The sequence below is a fragment of the Chelonus insularis genome, unplaced genomic scaffold, assembly GCF_013357705.1.
Source record: "Chelonus insularis isolate UGA/USDA-ARS -01 unplaced genomic scaffold, ASM1335770v1 contig_316_pilon, whole genome shotgun sequence".
Classification (NCBI taxonomy): domain Eukaryota; kingdom Metazoa; phylum Arthropoda; class Insecta; order Hymenoptera; family Braconidae; genus Chelonus; species Chelonus insularis.
Window position 1 is genome coordinate 499281 of NW_023276486.1, and position 17679 is coordinate 516959.

The 17679-nt window shown below is 28.5% G+C and overlaps 2 protein-coding genes across 4 annotated transcripts; one reads left to right on the forward strand and one right to left on the reverse strand.

The window, feature by feature from the left end:
- The first annotated feature begins 95 nt into the window (after window positions 1-95).
- Window positions 96-11766, forward strand: Ehbp1 (Eps15 homology domain containing protein-binding protein 1). 3 transcript variants are annotated; one of them, XR_004690171.1, is made up of 18 exons: window positions 96-715; window positions 905-1112; window positions 1346-1527; window positions 1693-1904; window positions 1991-2129; window positions 2221-2439; window positions 2514-2703; window positions 2777-3166; window positions 3251-3421; window positions 3527-3610; window positions 3697-3810; window positions 3891-4091; window positions 4198-4350; window positions 4468-4685; window positions 4810-4998; window positions 5079-5241; window positions 11416-11571; window positions 11657-11766. XR_004690171.1 is itself a non-coding variant. In XM_035080794.1 (16 exons), exons 1-16 carry the CDS (start codon window positions 612-614, stop codon window positions 5158-5160), a joined length of 2856 nt encoding a protein of 951 aa, XP_034936685.1. In that variant the 5' UTR covers window positions 96-611; the 3' UTR covers window positions 5161-5846. The 3 variants fall into 3 exon arrangements, 1 of the variants encoding a protein (XP_034936685.1); XR_004690170.1 differs by lacking the exons at window positions 11416-11571; window positions 11657-11766 and adding an exon at window positions 5366-5846; XM_035080794.1 differs by lacking the exons at window positions 11416-11571; window positions 11657-11766 and having other exon boundaries at window positions 5079-5846.
- LOC118065488 (unconventional myosin-Ie-like) lies at window positions 6976-14587 on the reverse strand. The gene is made up of 10 exons (XM_035080789.1): window positions 14262-14587; window positions 12244-12372; window positions 11887-11976; window positions 11446-11540; window positions 11114-11291; window positions 10673-10835; window positions 10393-10518; window positions 10111-10239; window positions 9619-9983; window positions 6976-9393 (listed from the first exon to the last, which is right to left on the reverse strand). The coding sequence occupies exons 1-10, from the start codon at window positions 14262-14264 to the stop codon at window positions 7087-7089; spliced, it is 3585 nt and encodes a 1194-aa protein (XP_034936680.1). The 5' UTR covers window positions 14265-14587; the 3' UTR covers window positions 6976-7086.
- Window positions 14588-17679: the final 3092 nt, after the last annotated feature.

A 17679-nucleotide genomic window follows, 5' to 3' on the forward strand; every position in this document is an offset into this window, starting at 1 on the left:
TGTATTTGTTACTATATTATCGTGACGCCTTATAGTACACAGCACTCGCTGGTTGAACTTGTATAATCATTTCATCGATGGTGTCTAAGGTCTTATGTTAATCAGCTGTCTCATTGGTCGCGGATACATACCAATTCGTCATATATGTATTTTGTCTTGTATGAATATGGTTTATAGTAAAACTAATAGTTCAGTGAGTGCACATAGATACGCGTACGAGTACGTCGAATAACGATAATAAAATTATTTGTGGAATTTATTATATTTTAAAATGTGGTGACTATATACTATGAAAAAGAAAATATTGCAATGTGGAAGTTGAGGTAGTCGCCATTGAAAATAAAAGATCCGGTAGAGGACTAAAAAAAAATCAAGGATGAAGGTTGAAGGATAATTACGGGATCGAGAACAGGAAACTGGTATCTCAATCGATTATAACCCTACGTTCTTGTGTTTTCTGACAGTTTTATTAAAACCACAAAGAAATATAAAACCTCGGCCTTGGCACTTTAAGAAATGACGAAATATTGACTTTTAGCCAGTGATGTTTAAATGCACGTGATCAATTTTTACCAAACAATTTGACGCCAAGAATTCATCAAAATATCAAAATGAGTTCTGTTTGGAAAAGACTTCAGCGAGTGAACAAAAGAGCAGCTAAATTTCAATTTACTGTCTCATATCATGAACTTACTTTAGAAACCACATCCAAATGGTAAGAATGAACTATTGAACTAATTCATTACTGTTTTTCATGATCAATACAAAAAACATTCATTAGTTGGCAAAAAATGACTTTTTCTTAAATGAATAAAAAGTCATCTTGGATATAGGACTGATAATATTTATTTATGCAACTAAGTAAATGTTTAGTTGCTTATATTGACAATTTTATTCATTACAGGAAACCAACTAAATTAAGTGTAGTGTGGACAAGAAGAAGTCGAAGAGTAAGTTCTGAACCTTTAGAATGGGAACCTTGTTTGAGTGATCCTTTGATAGGAATCATCAACTGGCCAGTTCCTGACAATCATACTGTGTCTGTGACACTATTTAAAGACCCTAGAACTCATGAATTGGAGGACAAAGATTGGACTTTTGTCATTGAAGATGTAAGATTAGTGATTAAGATCAATTAAAATTTATTCTAGTTTATAACAAGTATTTTATCTACAAACTTATTTATAATTTTTACGGTTAGTGTCATAATACTGAAATAATATTAAATGTTGTTTTTTTTTTAATTTCGATGTGTGATAACGATAATAAATTCTTTAGAATTATTAGTGCTCTTTAAAAGAATTGGAACAAAACAATGAACTTATCATTAATTTATTATTAATAGGTTTCGTCAACCGGTAAAAGGCGACATGTTGCTGCCACTAATATTAATATGAAGAAATATGCAACTTTGGAATCTAGTCAGCAACAACTTAAATTAGATCTCAAGCCCACATCGAAAAAAATAGCGAGAGCTACTCTTGAATGTACTTTGTCTTGTGTATTTCTTCGTGAAGGAAAAGCAACGTAAGTATAACGGCATTGTTTACTCCAAAACCATTCATCGATTATTCATAATTATTTTTATCTCTTACTATTTTATTTTTAACCTTCAAAATATAGTTTTTCTATCATATTGTTTATAAGTTATAATTAATTATCGATTATTAATTTTATTTTGTTTACTATTAGCGATGAAGATATGCAGAGTATGGCTAGTTTGATGTCAGTCAATAATAATAGTGATATTGCGCCTCTAGACGATTTTGATAACGAAGATATTCCTGAAGATGTTGAGGATTTATCATCAAAAAATCTAGATGAAATTTTAGACATATCTACTCAATTAGACCTGATGACGAGTAGTTTGACTGAAAGTGAAATGCCGAGTACTCCAATAAGTGGTAACTAATAAATTAATTGAATATTTATTTTTCCATTTCATTCTGTTAAAATATGCTTAATATTTATGAAATAATTATAATCACAGTCGCCAGTTTGGTAAAAGACGATGCGACACCAGTAAATGATGATATAAACGTCACATGTGATACTAGCATAACAATGGTTACTGATCATCATGTGAAAGATAGATCACCTATTAAAGATGAAATAGCAATCGAAAATGAGTAAGTTGTGTTTTTATTCTAACTCAATCACTGTTTTGTAAATGAGTAATTACAATAATAAATTACTATTGAATTGATTATTTTTCTTTAGTAAAAATACAGCAATGAGGTCAAAGCTTCAACCTTTAGATTTAAAAATAAATGAGACTGCACCAAGAATGAGGGAAGTTACCCCAGGTCAGGATCTTTTAGAATGGTGTAAAGAAGTAACACATAATTACCCAGGTGTTAAAGTAACGAATTTAACAACTTCATGGCGAAATGGAATGGCATTTTGTGCAATCATTCATCATTTTAGACCAGATCTCATGTAAGAATATAAATCATTTATTTAATTTATCATTTTATGAATATGATACTAACAAAATATGTATATATTTTTAGAGATATAGATTCCTTATTGCCTCATGATGTCAAAGGTAACTGTAAAAAAGCTTTTGATGCTGGTGAAGCATTGGGAATTCCTCGAGTTATCGAGCCAGCAGATATGGATATATTAACGGTGCCAGATAAATTAGCCGTTATGACATATTTATATCAATTAAGGGCTCATTTCACTGGTCATGAACTGGAGGTAAAATATTATATCATTACAAAAAAAAACATTCACATACCTTACAGATAAATAACAATCAATTCATATGTAGGTTCATCAGATTGGTAAAACAACAGATGAATCATCATACATGATCGGTAGGTTCAATACTGATGATAATTCTGAAGTTAGTGTTCAATTATTTGGTCAAGAAATCATTAATATGAGGAAGAAAGAACAGAATGAACAGAAAAGTAATAAAACTGAATGCAATCGACGATCAAATCCATTTGATTATAAAAGAGAAGATTCGTGCGGTGAATCACTTAAAAATAAATTGCATCTTAACTTAAATACCGAAATTCAAGATAACGATCCAGTTAATAAAGACAAATCACCATCAAGTGTAAAAGATGTAAAGGATATTATTCTAGCTGGTTCTAAAAGTATTCTTGGTAAAGTGCTTTCTCCAACGAAAGAAAAATACGCATCTAGAGAAAAGGTTTGTCAATAAATTAGCCGATTCTTTAAAACACTATTCATGTTGATATAAGTATGAAGATTCATTTTTTTATTATTTATTTAGAGTAAATCTCCTCCACGACCACTTCATGTTCAACAACGTCCAATTTTGATGACAAGACGTCAATTAACAGACCCGTTCGGTTCAGATGATGAAGAAGAAAATATTCAAGTAGTAGATGATAAGTGGTCTCAATCAATTTCTATCACTAAATCGCCTACGTCATCGCGTGATGTAAGAAACAATTATAATAATAATATTTTTATAATTAGTTATACACACACATATAATTTAATGTGGTTTTTACGAATCATAAATAATTAGTTACTTTTTATGTAGGAAATAATAGATAGAACCATACGAGCCAACTCCGAAGGTCGCGGTGAAATGTCACCAACTCATAGAGAACCACGGTCTCAACACGTAATTATCTTAATATTCATTTGAATACAAATTCAATGATACTTGAAGAATATTTTAATAAATTATATTATATTCTTATTAAACAGCCACTGGTCTCAAGACATGATGAGTTACGAGAGCGTGCGAGACAGCTTTTAGAACAAGCACGAAATCAAACAAAAACATCGGCAGTGTCATCTCCAGTTTCCAGTCCTGGAGAAGTAAGTTATGCTAAAAATAGCTTGATAATCACATAAAAACTTATTATTAATTGGTAATAATAATTTATTGGTGTATTTAGTCTCAAATAGATGATGACAGACAGCAGCAATTACGAGAACGAGCCCGAAGACTTATCGCTGAAGCGAGAATGGGTGTTGTTATAACTCCAAGTCAGTTAGGAGATGACAATAGCAGCGATAAACGATCTATTGATGATCAGAATAATAGTCCAAGGCGAAGTATTACACCTTCAACACCCGGAGATCGACTGAGCATAAAGGTAAATATTTTTATGTATTTATTATTGAATTATTTTCCAAATATCAATACAGATGTTAATAAACGTAAATAAAAGAGGCTTATAAAAATGTTTTATATTTTCTTAGTCCGAACACAATGGTAATATATTAGCGAATTCATCGAACATTAGTGATGGGGAGAAAAAGTCTACTACTCCTATATATTCTTACAATAAAATAATTGAGAGGATTTCTCCAGACAAAAGTAGTCCTGAGAAAAGTCCGCAGACAATGCGTGGGGTAATGAATTCAAATCATTCTAATTTTAATAATAAATATATGAAATAATTTAAATATCAACTTCTTATTTTATAATGAAACGAATTTTTTTATTAAAAAATTTATTAAATATTTCAGTTTGGTAAAGACATGACATCATATATCCAAAATGAATTAGAAGCTTTAGAAAGAGAACAAAGTCAAATAGATGTTCAAGCAGCGAAACTTGAAAAACAACTTCGAGCTGCGATGGAGAGTGACAATGAAGAAGATACTAATTTACTCATGTCACATTGGTTTACACTTGTTAATAAGAAAAATGCACTGCTACGACGACAGATGCAGTTAAATATTTTGTAAGATGATAATTATTTTACTTGTTAGAAGAATATACTATTATTTATGATTATTGCAAAAGTTAGTTTTGAAAAAAAACAATTCACATCAGTTGTCTAATTAATTCAAATTTTATGCATGTAGGGAAAAAGAAGATGATTTAGAACGAAGATTTGAACTTTTAAATCGAGAATTGAGGAGTATTTTTGCTGTAGAAGATTGGCAAAAAACTGCTGAACAAAAAGTTCGAGAGAATCTCCTTTTAGAAGAATTAGTTTCGATTGTGAATAAAAGAGATGAATTAGTGCATCATCTTGATTCTCAAGAAAGAGCGTAAGTTATTTTAAACTTTTATTACTCCTATTTTTTATCTCAAAGATTATTTGATTAATTAATGGATTCCGTTGTTCCAGAATTGAGGATGATGATGAAATAGAACGTGATTTATCCCGTGCTGGTTTAGGACAAAGAAATAAGAATTGTGTAATTCAATAAAATGAAATAAGCAATATTAGAAAAAAAAATATTGCCAAGAAGAAAGTTGCCAAAGAAGAAAAAGAAGGATCATCAGAGACGGTATGTCATAAAAAAAATTTTAAAAATTACGTGAGATTTAGAAATATCATTTAATCAATATAGTGAAAAGATAAAAACACATATTTAATAAAAGCAACCTTTTTTACTTTCAATCGCTTTTCAGAAGACTTTGATTGCTGATTGAATGATTTAAAATCAAGAAAAATTATCATATTCATTTTGTCCTGTACAATATTGAAAAAATATCATCACATTTGATTTCATCATTTTATCCTAGAAATTCATTGCGAACATAATGTTTAGACAATTTTGATTCTTGAAGTTAAAACTCAAAAAATAAAAAAATAATTGTCTATGCATTATAATAAACATAACCATTAAATAAAATTTAAATGATTCATATACTCAAATATGTGCCATAGACTATTATTATCAGTGTCAGACATGCAATAGATTTCATTCTAAGCATACAAATTCAAAAGATAAACTAAATGTATTTCATTGCTCACAATTAAGGCTAAAATTTTTTCGACACATAAACAAAGTTTGATCTAAAAAAAAAGTGTTTTATATTCTATTCTATATTAATTATTAAACGATTGAAATATCGAAATTGTTAAAAAATATTTTTTGAACTTGTTGAATTGTGACCGTTGTTAAATTTTTTTAAGTATTGTTCATTTGTTATTTAATTTTCTCATGGACAATACAGTTTAAATAATATTTTTTAACTTAAAAAAAAATATAAGATCAAATAATAAAATTGACTGAAATAATTGAATTCAATTATCTTACACTTTGTGATTGATTTAATTATTAGATTGCATATTTTATCAACTAATGTCTCTATTATGATCCACAAAAGCTTTAATAATGAATAAAAAAATATCCTAATGATCACAATAATAATATTTATGGATGATCTATGTAGACACATTGATGAATATGAGTGCTATTGTGAATGCTTACCGCCGACACTTCGTCCATAATGTAAATACTTTGCAAGTAAAATGTCTGTCCAATTCTTCATGTAATTTTAAAAATGAACTCATTAACCATTAATTTTAAAAAGGATGATTTCTGTAAATAACGCCACTCTCGCCTATGATAATATAATTTTCATAATTTTATCATTTTAGTGAAATTAAATTTTGCCTTAATAATTAATTTAATAATATTAATAAATAAAATTTATTATAATTTTTCTTCGTTAATAAAATAAAAACAATGCCTATCCATTGACATTGGTAACATGTTTATGCAATAGTAATTTATTTTAGACTGCTGCGAATATTAATGCAGAATGTGATTTTTAATACTGTACACTAAAAATGGATATTTTCGTCAATGGAATGTAACGAATGAAACTTTATTATGGTTATTGTTATTATCATTATAATGATTAATACTATGGAATATTTTCAAGTTAATTTTTGTTATACTATTATTCGGTGCAAATATATGATGTGATCATATTATAAAGACTAATGAATGTTGTTGAAGTCTTTAATATATATATACATATAAATTCTTAATCAAATTTTTATAAATGTATACTTGCAGGTTTGACGCGTATGCGTCTCTTTGGAGAGCTTTATCTTTTTTTAGTCCTGTTTATTGCATATATTGCTTGGTGCTTTAGTTAATATGTGAAATATTTGTTTAAAACAATGTATTAATTATTTTGGAAATTTTTTTATTTTAATACAGCTAATAATTAATTATAAATCCAATTTTTTCCTTTTAATAGGCTTTTAAAAATAAAAAAATTATCATCGGAAAAATATTTCACATATTTTACAATATTTACATTGACTATTATTGTCGTTATTTTTATATTAAATTCCAGTTAATGTTAAAGTATATAATTTTTAGTTGACTGACTTAGATTTTTTCAACATAGTTTGACGGAAAAAGACCAGTTTTCCCTTTCCAACGACCAAACCACCATCCCCCTTCATGTTCTTTTATTACTTCAATAACAGCCCCCTCTTTCAACCCAAGTTCATCAAGATCTTGGGGTTCATAATCGTATAAAGCTTTAACTCTTGGGTATTGAGATACTGGTGGTGGTCTGGGCGGCAATTTTTGCTTATTTTTATTGTCTGAATGCATCCGCAAAGTTTCTGCTAGTCTTTGATTAGGATCATTTATCTGGTTAATACGCTGTCCATCAGAGAGACGATCATTTATTTTATTATCTTGAGCTGTCAGTCTTTGGTTGTTTATAGCAGTGAAGCCTGCATGTACAACTGGTTGATTAGGAGGTGCTGGGTCAGACGGTGGAGGTGGAGGTCGTATAAAGCCCGATCTTGGACCTCCTGATGGATTATTTAAAATTTTACCGAGTGTTGCTGTAAGAGCCGGAACTGTTTTGTTGGCGTTTGTTTGAATTTTATAAGTTGGACAGACATTTGGTCTATTCGGAGGTAGTTGAGGTCGAGAAGTAACTGTGTTTCTTGATAAAGATGCAGCTTTCGATATAGTTCCTGATTCTTGATGAAAAACCGGAGTAACTTTTTTATCTAAAACCCCTTGTTCACTTTTATGAAGATTATGCTTTTCTAAAACTTCTGTATTATTGTTTACGTTATAATATCCACCTATAGGTTGATAGTAATTATTTGCAAGATTTACTCGAGATTTTGAAGAATGAGATGGTCTTGATGTTGAAGGCATTCCTGGACCAATAATTACATTCAAAACTTTTCCTTGAGGTCTCAGAAACTCTTTATCACCATATCCAGTCAAAGAAAATTTAACTTGACGTGTACCGCCTCCGCCCCAGCCTTCTTTCTTAACTTTGAATTCTAGGCTATTACTAAATTTAATATTCAGAGGATGTCCCAAATGTTGAAGATATTTTTTATTCAATACTGATAAAAATTCTGTTTTAAACATTATTTGTAATAAACTTGCATAGTCTTCTTTTGCATGAATAATCACAAAATCATCTTGTAATGTACTTACAGATACATGACTGATTTGTTCAAATGTTATTTTTCTTTTTATTACTTCTTCAACCGTTCTCTGAGTTTTTTTACTTGACTCTTTCTTTGATTTTTCCGTTCGACCTATTAAATATAAACAATGGTCTGTTACAATCAAATCCCGCCTACACATCTTAAAACGCCTATCATATTTCTTGACTATCTCAGCGAAGACCACTTTTTCTCTTCGACCCAATAGACGAGAAATTCCAGGACGACCATCAATTCCAATGTAATCTCCAACAAAATTTCGTTCTAGACTTGCTCTTCGTCGTTGCTTATGACCGAATAATAAATCCGTCGCAGCCTGTTTCTCAGCATCTTGTCTCTTTCGAGCAAAGTACTTCTTGAAAGATTTTTGAATTATTCGAGCATAAAAATTATATTTACGATCACGAGCTTCTTCAAGCATAAATAGACTTTCTGGTGCTTTAATAAAAACTTTGGTTTTCCCTAGCTGATACTGGCTTTCTTCTATGTGAATGCTCGACATGATCCATTGGACACCGTGCTTTTCATCTCCATTCCAATAAGGCCAAGTTTCTTTTGTTAAAATAGCATATCTATGAAGGAATTTAGCAAATGGCCTTCTATATGCAAAACCTGCTCTTCTTACTCGTATATTTTCTTTCAATCCAAGATATTCTACTTGATGTTTAACTCTTAAAGAATCCCAGTCTTTTGGTTTTTTTGTTTCATTAGGTTTAATACATCGAATATAATGTGGAGTACATTTAGTTAATTGAGATACTAATCGACTTGCTTGACTGCGAATTTTACTTCCTGCAGTAGTTGGTCGCATCTTTAACGTCTTAGTGTTATTTGTCATCTCTTCTTGTGGATATAACGTCTGTACCAGGCGATTCGTGCTACTACGCATGAGTTCAATTAAGTCTGGAAATAAAACATCACGGTTTTTATCACAAAATCCATCCGTGGAATAAACCACTTGACCAGCGTAATGTAGAATGGCGAAACCATTGGATGTACTGTGGAAATGAGCGTGGCCACTTGCAATGCCGGAAAGTTTTTTTTGCAGGTCAGAATCTGCAGCATTACTACCACCATGAAGAGTTGCACAAACGTCATCAAGAACTAGAAAAATTCCTGGAGGTCGCCTGCCTTCAAGGAGGTCTACGACTACTGCGTTATTAAAGTAATCTATTGGTGTCCATCTAATATTCTCAGCAATATATTCTTCCTAGTAAATAAAAAATAAAAATTAATGACCAATTATAGAAGATAATCGAAAAATGTTGAAAATTTATTGACGATAAGTAATTGTTTTTTAACTTATTTTTATTTAGTTAATTTATTTTTGGTTATCTATTCCAAAAAATAATTATCACGTTGTCAATTATTTATCAACATCCTATTCTGAACCTTGAAATCAACTAACAAAGCTATTTATAACTTGTTAATTTACCTGTTCTGCTTTCAATGTCAATTCAATAAATATCTGTTGCAATTTTTCATTCACAAAATTTATGCAAAACTGTTCAAAGCCATTATTCTCAAATATTTCGAATCCATAAATATCGAGAATAGCTATTTCTAGAGAATCATATGAATTTTCCATCGCTGAATTAACTCTTTTTACTAAATAATCAAAGAGTCTTGCATAAATATCCTTGGCTAAAGCATCACGAGTATAAAGTGATTGAGCGACATTCAAAGTAACATCAACACTCTCTGACTGACTTCCCCATTTAGATTCAAATCCACGTGATGTCAATTTATGTGAAAGCCTTTCCGCCGGAATTCCAAGAAGATATGCCGGCAATTGGAGAGCTAGACATACAGCAATTGTATAGATTATTACATCAATTGAACGATGATAATCATTATGTTTATTTCATAGAAACTGGAATTATATTAAATAGTAAAATGGAACGAACTCAATACAAAACATATTCACCTTTGTTGTCAATAATCTGAGAATAATTTCCGTTCTCTTGAAATTTTATATTTCCTATGTGAAGAATGCCTGCTACGAGTTTTAATATATCAAATACATCAGCCTCTTTGATGTCCATGACGCTCAAAGCTAAAATATTGATGTTAATTAGAATCATTCAATTGTATTCTTATGTTGATCACGTTGCCAATAATTTACATCAGCATTTTATTATATAAATAAATATTTATCAATTAAAATTATTATTTATTTTGAATACATATTGTTTTTTTAAATATCTACCTTTAAGCGTTTCTTGGAAATCCTTGGCATCATTACCACTTCCTCGATCGCCAATTTTTAAACGGTTTCCATCCCAACTCATCAAATAATCACAGTTATTAAGTTCATGTCTTAAACCAAATTCCGCTGTAACAAATAAAATATGTTTTCAAGTTTCTTTATAATAGAAGTAAAAACAAATAGAAAAAGTAGAATAGAGCAGTAAGAAATACATTAAAACTTGAAGAATTTCTTGCTTATTCCTTCAAAAGTTTTCATCTCTATACAAGTCTTAACTTACATTTCATCTGTTCATTTGCTCCAGCTGTCAGTTGGTAAAAAATATGGAAGTTTCTTTCACCACTATTGTGTCTTACTACTCGAGATTTTTCAAGTAAAAAGTTTGATATTTTACCACCAATTGGTTGACCTCCATCTCCAAATTGCATTTCTACGTATTTTCCCTTTGATATGCAAAAAATGTTTACTCATAGTATGAAATATCTTTCAAATATTTTCTAAACCTAATGTACCTCTGACTAATGAAAATTTACTTTTATTATTTTAATATTTATTCTATTAAATTTTTTTTTATGGCTTAGTACTTAACTTTCTTATCGTCAACTTTTTCTTTAGAAAAATTAACATCTTAACATAAATTTTTTGTTAACAACATTTCTCTACATTCATCATTAATTAAAGGCACATTAATTTACATAAAATTATGCATGTATTTTCTTACAAATCGACTGCTGTTGTTATTTCTAAGAGTTTTGGCATTTCCAAAGGCTTCTAGGAGTGGATTGGATTCTAAGATAATGTCCTTCACTCTTTGTACACGTTCTCCACCTCCACTAACTCTTGATATATAAGCCATTATATACTTGGCAGCAATCGTCTTACCGGCGCCTGACTCGCCGCTTTAAAGATGAATCAGTTACATGAATCCAATGTGTAATATTAAAAATATTCAGATTAAATAAGAATAAATTCATCAAGAAAATCTGAGAGATGATCATTTTTGTTTCATTTTCAACATTTAAGAGTTACAGCAATTTAAGTAGGTTAACAAACCTTATGATGACACATTGACTCTCGACATCTATCAACATGTTCCGGTACATTTCATCAGCTAATCCATAAATGTGGGGTGGATTTTCATAAGGGGCCTAAATGTAATAAATTTTTATTAGAAAGAATGTGAGTCAAAATTTAATTTAATTTTATAAGCTAATTTTAATAAGATAGTTATTGATTTTATTTGAAATTTTTTTATTTTTGATAGATATGAAGATAAAAAATTGAAAATTTTTCTCGGAATATGAAGTATTTTTTTTATTCCATGATATAACATTACTGATATCTGATAGATGCTATAATGTGATTCTTCAATTGATAAGCTACTGATTAATTGACTACAAACATGAGTAATATTTTGAGTTTTAAGCGTTTTAATATTTAGCATTAAAAAATAAATAAAAATTAACAATTATTATACGGTATTTTAATACTTACTGCGCCTTGATAAATTTGAACTTCCCTCTCTCCAAAGTAAGGCATTTGCTTAAAAGGATTGATGGATACCAAGACAGGACCGATGCATGTCTATGAATTTATTATTAAAGAAAATAATATTCAATAGATAAAAAAAAGTATAAAGCTTATATAATAGATAGCAATCTTATATAATAGTGAAATAGCTTCTTTTGACTTTTTTTCCCTCAGCGAGGTCATTATTCTGATTACAGGATTTATAGGATGAGAGTTTCTCACACTCAATCCTTCTGAATGTTAGATTAGCATGCAACATGCTTATATTAATAAATAATTTTTATACGAAGAAAAGAAAATGATGCTGTAACAAAAGGATACATATATGTAGTCATCCATATATCGTTTCCGTAAATTCTCCATAATGGCATCTTCAGTAATTTTAGGAAGAAGGACCATATCGTCCACTCCTGATATGATTTGGACATGTTGACTTTGCCAATGATGAACCTATGAATGAAATTCTTCATCTTAGAATATTTTTAAAATAATTTTAAAAATCTACGAAACAAATGATTAATTAGAAAACAATTAATTAAATTATTTTAATTTATATTCTTAAGCAAGATATAATTAAAAATTAGGTTTCATTTACATAATTGTCACAATTTTTTAATACTAATGACAAAGATTTTGTAAAAGTTAGGAAACATCACAATTAGAAACTTTCAAGTATGATAAATACACTAAGAGAAATTATTCTTACCAAATTAAAGAAATACTTCATTCTAATGAATGAAAATGATATTTGTCATAAGTAAAACATATAACATGAATATTTTACTTGATTATATTAAATTAAATTTTTTTACTTTCTACAAATAAAAAATCTTTTCACGAATGAGGTGAGTTTTTATTTTATCATTCCCGTTGGAATCTCATTATTATTCTCGTTCATTAAACGGTCACAGGAGTGCTGGGCATTGACTAATGTATTTCCGGTCATGAAACTCACAACCGTTTGACGTTCAGTGTTGTTCTTTTGTAAATGTGCAACCAAGATCAAAGAACTGTACAGTCATCTGTCTAAATTACGTACAAAATATAATTACATCATAAAGCGTATCAGTTGTGAAAATGACAAAAAAAAAATGTCGTTTCCGTTTTTATAAAGTAACTTATCGGTCCAAGCACGCATATAGGTTAACGGTATTATATATTTTAGTGTTTTCTTTGTTACGTTAAAGAATGTATCATTGATGATTTCATGGATAAACAATAATTCATGGCTAGTTTTTTTTTGCTTAATATCTGACGAATATTTTGATTAGAAAATTTCTTGCACATTCGTTCTATGATTTATGTTGTCATTAAATGAGTTTATTGATAAAATGTAGATCAAAAAATGAAGTTGAGAAAGTTGTTAACATAGTTTTTCATAGGAGATACATTTCAGAGTCGAGAAGCAGAAGTTTATCAATTTTTATAAGATAATAGGAATTATTAACTAGTCAAAGATTATCAACTTTCATGAATCATCAGCCAATGTTTTCATGCGAATTTCTTATCCAAGTTAAAATTGAACGAAAATTTTTAATGAGAATAAGAGCCACGTGAGAGATTTTATTGTTTGACACGTGGTTGACTGATTAATGCGGTCACAAAATAATGACAACTACCTATTTATTGAATTACTATACTATTATCTTAACTATACCTTTCTTAGCTTACATTAATGCTTTATAATTCTATAATTGTAACTCATGTGAATACATAGAATAAACGAATGTTTACGCCTTGAAAGGTTTCGTCTTGTATTGGTCATCTGTGAATATTTATGTTCTTGGTCATTGTATAAAAGTGATTCATAGCACGCAATTGTCTCAAGATATTTTATATTTAAGAAATAATTGTACAGTAGCAAAGCTTCAGTAGTAGGTGCATTTTAATATAAAAATAAATTAATATTTTGTTATTATCTAATCTTTGATTCACAATGTGATTTAGGTTGCCATGTCGATAAGATTTTTGATTTCTCGTTATTAATAATGATGTAATTGAGATGTAATCCATTAAAGAATATTCAAATTGATTTATCATTTGATGAATAAGTTACTGAATAACTTTTTTAAAAATATAAATAGAAATATGATTTATTAATGATTAAAATTTTGTTATAAAGTGAACTTATTACTCATGTACATTCTGTTTAAAAAAATGCAACAATTGGATACTTTTGACAGTTGAGTGGACAAGTATGTTTTCGACGATATTAAACATAAAACAAACAGAGGAGAAATAATTAAAAAATATAATTATATACGAATATTCATAAAGATTATTTTAATAATGTTAATTATTTTTTTAGAAAACAAATAACTTTACTCATTTTTCCTTACCATGATTGTGATGAATAAACTTTGCAATTTTTTGTCAATTCACACTTTCTCACAAAAAATCACCGGTAAACACGACCAAGATTGTATGTACAGCACACTTTACTTTTCAAATTAAGTAAGTTCACATTTTTCATGAAATTTGAAAACTTTTCACGAAAGTTTTTACAAAAAAACAATTGAAAAAATGATACTTTTTTGATTGTTGACTTCAAAATGAGTAATCGCACTTGGATGCATGTAATGAGTCAGGCAGACGATGAACAACACAACCATGAGTACCTTAGTTATGAGTTGACTGAGTCTAGTATTCACCACAACCAGGGACGAACCGACACACTTCTCTTTCTTACAATTTAATGACTCTTTCTTTCTCTCTCTCTGGCTCTTTCTCGAACCCGTTACTGTTTCATGCCCCTCTCTCTCATCACGCTTGCTTTTATCTACCCATTGACTTGCGCGACAACGATGCTGGATAATAGAGTATGTACAAGGTAGACAAGTTGATAGTAAACTTTATTCATACTATATAATGTTGAAAAGCTCGAGGTCAATCAATGCTCCAGTACAGGTGTTTGGAACAAGTATCAATACTTCATCAATCGATAGTTTTTTGGTTCATTTTCACAGGAAAGAAGTCAACAGGAAAAAAATTTTATTTAAAAAATAACATAAAAAAGCAGATTTATAAACAGAAAATAAGGCTAAGCAGCGTCGATGACCTTTAAATGCAGGTGGTGCGGAAGTTTCTAATGATCTTTCATATCAGTAGTAATTTTGCGTAAGGACTTGGAGCTAGATAATGATGGTGAATGATATGAATCTTCATAGGCATAAAAGTGGTTCATATTTAACATAATTTTAAATTGTTATGAAATGAGATCAAATATTTTTTACCTTTTTTCACGATGCCAAAATAATTTTTAATTTTGTGTGTTATCATTGTGTAAATATAATATTTATAAAAAATCATCAAAGTATTCTTCATTTTTATCAGTTTAAAGGATTTTTTATCAAGATTCTCTTTTATACTACCTGATATTTAGTTGGATTAAGATTCTTTGTAAATATGGATATCATAGAAATGTATTTCAAGTGTTCCATTTTTCACGTACAGAAGCTAGAGAGGATTCATTAAGGATATTTTTATAATTAAATAACCACGACTATCGTATTATCCAATTGCAATAATCGCATTAATACAAGTTTTGCCTGGTTGAAACTAACATTTTTCTATCAGTTGTGAATTTATCTTATACTAAATTGATAATGAAATAAATATTTTTAGATTGATGATATATTTGATAGAATTATATAAATAACAGATTAAATTTTGTAGATTTTCGGGCAGCATTGAACATGTAATATTTTTAATTTTTTTTCAACTTTTATCTTCACCATTTTTATTTTTCAATTTTTTTTTGTATAAATCAATTCTGTAGGCAATATATATTTTCATTATTAATATGTACAATTTCACGCAATAAGAATCGCAGTCGAGGATTATTGTTATTGTTATTATTATTATTATTATTATTATTATTATTATTATTATTATTATTATTATGAACTTCTCTAATCATAGAATTAATGAAACACGCCACTATCATTTTTTCTTTGGAAAAGTGCAAGTTTTTATTTCGCTTGTGCAAAGATTGATGATGATTTTCATAAGGTACGTTGATTTCAATGAATCGTATTTCATTTCAGATGACATTTTCAAGTAAATACATTCTTAAGAGATTGTCGTCTTAAAACTATCATTTCGCAAAATTTTTTTAACGAATTTTATTAAACCTATTTTATTCGTTTCACATTTTTAAAAAATTTTTCCACAAATCCATTAATAAACAATTTCAATTGATTAGTCAAGTATTATTATTAATGTAAGAAATGTCAAGTATTATGTATTACCAATAAGTAATAAATACTTGACATTTATTTACTTATCATTAAAAATAAGTAATTAATTTTATTCTAATAATAAACACGACTAGATCCATTAGAATAAGCGTACAAAATTCAAGAGCAATACAAAGATTTTGATTTAAAATTGTGGAACTTTCATGATACATAGAACTTATTTTGTTTATTTATATATTATTTTTATCAGCCTTAATATCAAAATCGATTGATAAATTTTCTAGCGTTGCAAAAATGATAATTTAACCCTAGTTACATGTACCAAACATTTTCCTTTCATATTAAATAGATTCAATCTTCAATATAATGATGATGACCACGGAAATATCGAAATTGCTTATTTAATTAAAACCAAATTGATTGAAGCTATAAATTTGATTAAATTCAGAGTGGGATATAACATACAATTAATTCAGGCTAGTTAAATATTTAACTGTCAATAATTGGAGCGCTTCATATAACAATCAGTAGAACTTATGATTCACTAAGTAATTTTCAATAATCAGTTAAATGAATAGAACATGAAATAATTATGAAACCTAAAAACTTATTACATTTTTTGATAATAAATATCAACTTTATCAGTTATTAATTTTTTAATATACAATTTTTAGTTTTAAAATCACACCGGTGATTTTGTTCTTCATTTGAAACTAAAGTATTTAATTTAAAGTCGTTGCAATATTATTGAGAATAAAATTTACATCCTGATTATTTCGGTTACACACTTTAAACATAGTCAATTGCATTGTTATGGAATAGCAGATTTTCTTTTTACTTATTGTAGAATAACAGATGATTGTGTATCATTCTAGGGTTAAATTAATAATAAATAGTCATGTTACAATTATCAAAATTGAAGCAATAAATCTTTCCATCTTCAGTGAGTTATAACTCATAAAACTCTAAAAATGATTTTAGTAATTACTGACTGATTCTCAACGTCAATCGAGTTACTGAAAGAATCAGTGACCTGATTACTATTGAAAATCAGTTAATAATTGCCATTGAAATCACTTTTAGAATTTAAAAGAGTATTTTAACGCCCAGCAACATTTCACGTTTTTAAATTATTGATCTCTTTGATAAACATAAACACAGTATAAATCAGACAAAGATAAACATTATATAACAATTATCATCGTGATATGTAAGCTAAAAGAATTATCAAACTATATTATACTAAAAACATTTCAAATCTATCTTTTATAAAACTTCTTCTTTTCTACAATAAGCTTTTCATTCCCTAAAATATTTAACACAAATTTATTATATGTTCTATCAATCATCTTTTTTTTCATTAAAACAAAAACGGTTGTATAATTTAATGTTGTTTTCATCTAAATATACATTCAGTTATCATGACCACAAAACTTATCGAATGATAAGCTTTGTCGATTGAATTATTTATAACTAACACAACATTTACAAAGGTTTTTAAACTCTTGAAATAAAATTACAATTATTTCTGTGTTTAATGTTCATCATTTTCTACAGA

Coding starts and splice junctions, on each gene's coding strand:
- Ehbp1 (XM_035080794.1), top strand. CDS start 612: ATGAGTTCTGTTTGGAAAAGACTTCAGCGAGTGAACAAAAGAGCAGCT. Junction 4,351..4,467: donor GTCCGCAGACAATGCGTGGG/GTAATGAATTCA, acceptor TAAATATTTCAG/TTTGGTAAAGACATGACATC. Junction 4,686..4,809: donor CAGATGCAGTTAAATATTTT/GTAAGATGATAA, acceptor TTATGCATGTAG/GGAAAAAGAAGATGATTTAG.
- LOC118065488 (XM_035080789.1), bottom strand. Junction 11,292..11,445: donor AGTCAATGTGTCATCATAAG/GTTTGTTAACCT, acceptor TCATCTTTAAAG/CGGCGAGTCAGGCGCCGGTA. Junction 10,519..10,672: donor AGCAAATGAACAGATGAAAT/GTAAGTTAAGAC, acceptor TATTTGTTACAG/CGGAATTTGGTTTAAGACAT.